Source organism: Portunus trituberculatus, chromosome 42, assembly GCF_017591435.1.
Source record: "Portunus trituberculatus isolate SZX2019 chromosome 42, ASM1759143v1, whole genome shotgun sequence".
NCBI lineage: Eukaryota > Metazoa > Arthropoda > Malacostraca > Decapoda > Portunidae > Portunus > Portunus trituberculatus.
The window spans coordinates 7,498,791-7,506,937 of record NC_059296.1 but is presented as its reverse complement, the minus strand read 5'-3'; the positions used below and the strand labels follow the sequence as shown (position 1 = coordinate 7,506,937).

Genomic DNA, 8,147 nt, shown 5'->3' with positions numbered 1-8,147 from the left:
GCTATTTTCGGCAGTTTAGTTTTTGTGGGGTTTAGCTGCGACGTGCCGCTTTGGGAGCGGGAGTAAGTGCAGCTCATTCGCATGTTGCGACCTTACTCCTGAGGTGTCATATGCGTCATGAAAAGTGGCGCAGATCTATCTCCTGCACTACTGTTGTGACGGGAAGATGAGCGGTATTAGCTTCCCACTATTGTTGCGGCAACTACAGCTGCTCCGCAATCTTCAATTGTAGTTCATGGAATACTTCAGATGACAAGACAGACACTCAAAAATATTGAGCCCGCGCTACCTCCTAACGTGGTGGGTTGGTTGGCTGTCAGGAGATGGTGTGCACGATGAGTTTCATACCTAAGAGGCTGAAGCCTTGCGCGTGAAGGTACAAGGAGAGGCACTGCCGAGAATAGGTGGAGGTTACTCTAGGTGACCCCGAATGTAAAGTTACGAGACTACAAGTGTAGCTTTTTTGTATTTAGATTTCTGCTACTCAGCATTTAGCGATTGAAGAGACTGGAAGAAAACACTATAGCCTTGTTTCCGCGCTCCTATACTTACATATGGTAATCAATTGCGGCAGGAAAGTAGATACTGTATCATGTGGATCTTTGATTTGAGGCTTTTTTTTTTTTTTTTTTTTTTTTTTTTTTTATTATTATTATTATTTGGTTAAATATATGGGTATTCACAGTACGGAAATGTTATGAACTGAATTTTATCGTTCCCTCGTGATCACTCGCTCATGTGTATCTTGAGAGAACGTGACAGTGAGCCACATGAGTGTGAGCCCAGCAGCTGTGTGTGCCAAGATGATGGGGGCGGGGGTACTACTAATACACGTGCCCCTGCGGCGTCCCTCTCACGCCCCCTCCCCACGCTTGGAGTGACAGGGTCCGTCGCGCCATGCATGGTTCTCTGATCGTCTCCAAGAGTGATTATTCGCTATGTATCGGTTATGTGATTTACTTCATTTCTCCGCCTTCATCGTGTTATTAATTATGAAGCAATTACTTGTATGAGTGATCAATGTGGAGCCTATTGATATAGTAGGTTAAGTAGTGATAGGCTTGTGAGTGTGCAGGGTTAGTGGTGTAGCTGGTGTGGGTGTGGGTGGGCGACAGTCTGGCACACGGCCCACCTTATGCTCACCCGACGGTGGCACTGAAGAGGATGGTGTGTGCGTCTACACGCATCGAAGGCCAGTGCTACTCTACCTTGATCACCCTTGACAGCGTCTTCCATGTTCAGTGCAGGATACTAGCAAATCAGGAGCGCGCAAGTCGAGCAGGTGGGTGGGAGCTTGGCAACTTGAGAGGCTGCCGGCGCCGGACGGGGCGGGCAATGAGTGACGGGTGGGAGAGTTGCAGCGAAAAATGTGCGGGAGGAAGATGCTTTATTTCTGTGTCCTTACTGACAATGAATGATGTGCAGGAAGGAAATATAGATGACAACAGCGACTTGAAGGATGTCAGTGCTTTTGGGGTGTGCCGCTGCCCGCCGTTGCTGCTACCGCTGACAAGTCTATATAAACCCGGGACGGCCAGAATTACGAGTTGCCGGTGAATGCCGCTGCTCCACTTGGCAGCTCTGCGGCGGCCACCAGGTTAGGGACCCGGGGAGGTTGTCTCGGGCAGCTCTTGAGGTAGCCGAAGTGCTCCCTGAGTGGGGTGGGAAGGCGAAGTTGGGTGTTTGTAGACATGAAGCCTAGGGTTTAGAGCGCCTTAAAAACAGGGAGTTTAAGGCCGCTGCATGTTCTCATTTGTCAGAAGGAAGCATTAAGGCACATCGGCGTGTTAAAAAAGTGATTCACTAGGTAAAGTCTGGCTGACTATACATCCCGTGGTGGACCGCCCGAGCAGTTCCGTCCAGAACACTGATCAGGATGGTGGTGCATGACTCTCCGTGTAGCGTAATTTTGAGCACGTGTTGGGCCGATCATCACCACTTCCTTAAATATCCGGAAATAAAAATTGTGGTGCCCCAACGTCCGCTGTGTCCCCCGCCAGGTGACATTGCCTTTGCTGCCAGCCCCCACGAGGTGCCAGACTCTCCCCCCCCCCCTCCTCCCTGCTACGGTTACCACTGTCGCCACTGTTACCAGTCCCGCCTGGCGCTCAACCTTGACTTCTTGTTAACTCCTAATCTCTTCATTGCATGTGGCTTAAATAAAGGGAGTTGGGATTTGAAGAAAGCTCTTGATTTAACGTTGTAGTACGTGACTCCAAGCTAAATATAACTGGTTTTATTTAGTGGTGTGGAGTGTAAAGTGCTTCCTTGTCGGCGCTTCTCTCCTGCTACCTAGATTACGTGGGCGATTTTTAGGCAGCTTCATCAGGGCCAGGACCGATTAGCCGTCCTATCTTGATAATGCTGTTGTTTCATTGTCAAAGTCCTTTAAATACCAATGGCTTTAGAGAAATCCAAGTAATACGTTACCTTTTTGACCCTTCATTATTTTAGTTTTATTAAATCATAATACTTGTATTTGGTAACAAAAATAGGGAAAAGGTTGATTGCGGTGAGCGGATCAGCTCCCATCCATTCGTCCTCTATTCCCCACCCCCCACCAACCCACCCACCCACGCGTGATGACGCATCAAGTGGTCGCAGCCGCTGTGTAAATATAACCGTTGGTTGTCGTGGGAAAAATGTTTGCTTGTTTGACATCGGTGCAGTGTTGGACGCCACCATTGTAACAAATGTTATTTGGCACCACCTCACATTGTCTGTAACATCCTGACTCTTATTTGATATTTCTACATATACGGAGGTTTATGGAATGAAGAGAAACAAAGCTTGAGATAATGCATGTTAAACTTGTAACGGTTTGAAATCGCTTGTTAACAGTAAAGATATTAAAAACCGATCCGAGACGTGCAGTTTTTTGGGGGGATCGTTCCTTCATTGATAGTGTCTGATTATAGCGTATTTGTTTTTCTTTCAGGTAACGGAACTATCGATTTCCCCGAGTTCCTCACGATGATGGCGCGCAAAATGAAAGACACTGATTCTGAGGAAGAGATCAGGGAAGCCTTCCGAGTGTTTGATAAGGACGGCAACGGCTTCATCTCTGCGGCTGAGCTTAGGTAAGGGCGCTGTGACTTGGCGATGAGATGTGAACAAGGATAATGACTACCATCATCCTGAGTCCCAAGTGCTTTTCAATATTGATCTCAGAAATTCTTTGATTAAGTAATGGCGCAGAAAGGTGTTAAACAAACAAAATTATATGTATTTATTTTTTATTCATTTATATATATATTTTTTTTTTATTTTATTAACTTTTATTTTATTTAGGCATGTGATGACCAACCTGGGAGAGAAACTTACTGATGAAGAGGTTGATGAAATGATCAGGGAAGCTGATATTGACGGTGATGGTCAGGTCAACTATGAAGGTAAGTACTTGTTTATCCATTTCCACCCTCTTTCGGCAGGCCTTCGTATGGCCACTGCTGGCATTGCTTATCTTATTTGTGTTCACGCTGGCATTTTGTCAAAGCTTATATTGCAGCCAGTTCATTTTATCTAGTGTTACTAGTGAAGGCTCAAAGGGATCGGAGGTTGTTACAGTGGTGTAAAGAGACGCTGTTTTATGTAATTGGTGACTAGATAATTATGTTAGTATAGAATTGAAATGAAAGTTTTTGAAATTATTAGTTAATGGAGGAATGACGAGTGTTCCTCAATTCAGCATTATATTTATTTAAGCTTTTGGGTTCACTGCTTGTGTCATCTGTTGAGGTTTATTATTCATGCTAGACATGGTTAGTGACTAATTATAACAGTGAGCAGGATAATCCTCAGTATTGGAGAGAGGTTGAAGGTGATTTTGGGTTTGGAGTTGTTTCTCAGGTAAGATACAAATAGTTTTTATTCATGTTTATTCATGTATGATATTAATTGTATACAATTACAGTTGTGATTCACTATGAAATTGTTCATCTGATTGAATCACTTAGTATGTGGAACTAGACTGCAATATATAGCTTTGCATGGCCTTATTACTGACTTGCATGACCCTTGTAGAATATTGTAGTGCATGGATATATGTAGTGATAATTACTGGACACCTGTAGTGAAAGCTACGGACATTTATAGTTTTTATTTTTGTTTGCATGAAACTTGCTCTTCAAATAGTTCTTCAGTGTCTTCATTAGAACTACCACAAGAACTGGATGGTATTGTAGTTTTTTTTTTTTTTTTTTTTTTCCATCAATTGTTTTTGTAACTGTTGTGCATGAGTAGCCGTTTTGCTTCTTTTCTTTGCAGAATTTGTGAGAATGATGACCTCACGTTAGTGCCTCGGCGTCTGAACTCCCTTCGCCCGTGACTCACCTTCTTAACATTAGTCTCACCTGTTAGTTATTTGTCATTTGCCAGTTGATCATTGATTGTGTGTGCGTGTGTGTGTGGGTGTGTGTGTGTGTCTGTGGGGGGGGGGATGCACGTGCGTGCCACCTCCACCTTTTATTGCTACTTGACCCAAAAGCCATTAATGCTTAGAAAAACCAACATTAATTTAGTAACATTGTCTTCCTTTTTGAGAATAGTGGATGTCATTAGATTGATTATGGCTTTTGATTTTCCAAAAACTTAACCTGCTGCTTTCTTTCATGCAATCTCATTTGCTATGATGCTTTGCATTTTTTTTTATTTTCTGTAATGCCAGAAATGTTTAATTTTGCTTCTGAATTAATGTAATTGAATAAAATTTATTCAGTAACACACACACACACACACACACACACACACACACACACACACACACACACACACACACACACACACACACACACACACACACACACACACACACACACACACACACACACACACACACACACACACACACACTAGGCACATGAATATTGGTGCTGTCATAGCAGTGTGTTGTTTTAGATGGTGGGTATGATGGACTGTTCTGCTCCTGTAGTTTTTGTAATGAACTTGTATGTCATGCAGAAAAAAATGTAATTTGTGCAATTTTAAAACTTGATTGAACTTATTTTTTCCCTATTCCAAAAATGGATATATTTCACCAAGTATTTGTGCTATAGGGAAAAAGCAAAAGGAAAATGTAGTAGTTGTGTGCATTGCTTACTTACAGGAGCATAACAGCAAAGAATGGGTCATAGGATAGTGTCTAACATGTCTTTTCTATCTTTCCCATTTGCAGAGTTCGTCACAATGATGACATCAAAGTGAAGTGATCGCGCCCACTAATATTGTAAACAAATTTCAAACGAACAGTTTTTTCTGCTTTCCAATTTATCTTGTTAAAGGAACTGCTAAAACCCATTATAATATTAATAATAAACGTCACGATACTGTCTCTTGCTAAAATCTCGTATTGCCTTCATGTACTATCTGGCTCTGAAGCGCTAGCGTCGGAAACTACGACGACAACCACCACCACCATCATGCCGCCGCCGCCACCACCGCCACTGCAATTACCAACAACTTTCCATTACCACCACTATTACTACTACCTAAGCTGCTATCCATACAGCCTCCATGTACAGAACTACTTCCATCATTTAGTCTTGTAGCAGCGATGACCCCTCGCCCTCTACTGGAGGTATGGGCGTGGAGGGGTGTGGAGGCGCCTATAAAAAGGGCTGTTGTCGCCCTGTAGTGGTAGCGCAGTTTATCAAGATGGGTTGTTGTTCAAGGGACACGCTTCGGGTGGCCGGCCCTCCAGAAAATGCTCTCATGTATAAGTCGTTTATTATACATAATTACTTCAGTAGTACAGTGTTTGGAATTCAGAGGGCGGGATTGTGGTGGCGCCGTAGACGCACCACCAACCCAGTACAGCCGCTCCTTGATGCCAAGGTTGGTGTGCTGGGGTTGCTGCTCGAGGGAGTAACCAGCTTTACACTCCGCTGCTACCAGTATTTGCACTTCCTGGGAGACACATCATTTATTTGATGTGTCAAGTGTAGCAGGAGGGCCAGGCCTGTTCCTGGTACCTCACCCTAACACCTTGGGGGTCTGCCACCCTGCCAGTCTCAACATCACCGAGCTCTTTCTCTTATTTTACAAGTCTTTTCCTGATTGAAAGCGGAAAGCTAGTTTGTTCTTTTTATAAACTTAGGAAATTATTTTTATTTAGTTCAATTTGTTTGTGAAATGATGGAAGGAGGAACCAATGCCACCTACCCTGGGTCGGCGGTGGCCATGTTGTGGACCCTGATTGAATTCCTCTTTCTTTATATTTTATTGAAAGTTCACTCATGGTGACCATTTTATATTGTTTGTCTGATACAGTGATGGGGATGGAGAGGGTGAGCTGTACTTTGTGTTGGTTGAATGGGGTTGATACATTTCCGTATCATATACTTCTTGTTAGCTGTGTCTTTGTCAGTTTTCTTAAAGGAATAGGAAATGTATACATATTGCAAAAACAAAAATGAAGTTGAAAATTTACTCTTGTACTACATAATACTAATGTAAGGCACATCATTAATTTTTCTTCCCACCTCCCGCATTGTTTGACACTGTTAAGATGCCACTGCGTCCTGCCAGTGAGCCTGACGAGTCTGATGTTTTGATTACAATACACCATGCTCATTGATGGTTTTATTATTGTGTAGGAAAATACTATTCTTTAAAGTAAACCACTCTTTTTTCATGTCACTTAGAATATTATTTTCCTCATTCATTTTAGCCAATATGGCATTGTTGGTTTTTTGAAGCTTATCTGGGTCTCATCAGTTGACGGAAGGTGTGTAGTCATGCTTGTGTTGTGTTCTCAGCACCCAGGGTGGCCAAATCCTGCCCATCCCGGCTCAAGCTTGGGATTGTAGGTAGGACATGGTATCTTCCCTGCAGGCTATTTTAGATTCATTTGGGGGAACCTTTTTATTGGTGGTGCGTGGCGGTAGTTCTGTTGTGTATTTGTATCAACAATGTGACACGCGACCAAACTCCGCTTCGCGATGAACATTCCTTTATGCTGCTATGTTTGTGAGGGGCGTGGCACGTTCAGATGGCTGCCTCGCCCATCTTGTTTTAGTGTGGTTGTAAGGTGAGCGGGGAGCCCCGAGGAGAGTTGGACCACCCCTGTTTGGGGAAGGGGGAGAGGGAGGCTGGGTCAAGAGGTAGTGGTAGTCTGCTGCTGCTGCCTCCCCACCCGTCACCACCCACTGCTGCCTCCACGGCTCTCCTCGCCGCCCCCCGCGCCCCCCAGACCCTCTCAGCTGGTGAGACCCGGAGCCGCAAGAAGTTCCCCACCACCACCCAGCAGCACCGCCTGCAGTGTGATGCTACATGTGGGTGGTGTCGCCCCGCCCATCACCACCAGAGTGATCCTCTTATTAATATCGTGGTCGAGCCTATTACACACTCTTCTTTTTCAACCAGTGCACCCTCATGCTCCCACCCTTGAGCTCCCACCACAATGGCATGGTTGGAGGTCATGGCTGCTCGAACAGTGCTATGTCAAATTGGGAGCCGCCACGGTTTCTCAGTCCTAATGGCAGTGATCAATCTTATCGGACATCCAACGAACGCTGGGTGTGAAGCAATTATCGTCCTTTTCTCCTGCTCCCCGGCATGATGTGTGGGGTGCTGGGGGCGTCCGGCCGGCCAGGTGGTGGTGGGGGCGGGGCGAGGATCACTGGCGGTGCTGGGTGGTGGTGGCGGGCCGGGCCACTTCACCCCACCACCAGGACGCAATTAGTAATTTGAGGACCTGATGTCATGTTGTATTGAATAAAAAAGACCAAGAAAGATAAGTGCCTTTTATTTTTAGCCGTGTGTATACATGTGTGTGATGTGTTAGGGTTAATCATTTGTGTTGGTGGTATGATTCTGTGGAGTGTGAGAGGTTAAGTGGGAAATGTAGAATCTGCGCTGTAGAAGAAAATAACAAAGAATAGTAGTTCCCCCCCCCACACGCACACTATCCAGTATGGAAAGGTAGTCTCTTGATGAGGTGTCTGGATATCTTGTCTATACTATTTATTCATCTTGAATATCACTCGTAATTGGATCCACATGATCTGTGTAAGATCATGTGTATTTTATAAGGTTTTCCTCACTTATAATCTTGAGTCTGAATTTCCTGTGAGTCGATCACGCATCAATGATGGAAATATGTAGCAGCTTATGGACAGTCACTTTATTCGTGTATTATTCGGTCATTC

At 44.5% G+C, this 8,147-nt stretch overlaps 1 protein-coding gene across 4 annotated transcripts in view; it reads left to right on the top strand.

Annotated features, from left to right (window-relative positions):
• The window catches only part of LOC123517645 (calmodulin), a 32,217-nt gene extending 24,484 nt beyond the window's left edge, over positions 1 to 7,733 (top strand). For 2 of the 4 annotated variants that reach the window (XR_006678522.1, XR_006678521.1), the window contains 4 exons: positions 2,939 to 3,080; positions 3,292 to 3,392; positions 4,267 to 4,354; positions 5,174 to 5,329. Coding sequence is in view for 2 of the 4 variants with exons in the window: in XM_045277948.1 (XP_045133883.1) it covers positions 2,939 to 3,080; positions 3,292 to 3,392; positions 5,174 to 5,202 (272 nt within the window). In the remaining 2 variants the exon portion in view is untranslated. Of the gene's footprint in view, positions 1 to 2,938; positions 3,081 to 3,291; positions 3,393 to 4,266; positions 4,355 to 5,173 lie in introns of all 4 variants that reach the window. The other 2 variants (XM_045277948.1, XM_045277947.1) reach the window with 1 other exon arrangement.
• The last annotated feature ends 414 nt before the right edge of the window (positions 7,734 to 8,147 follow it).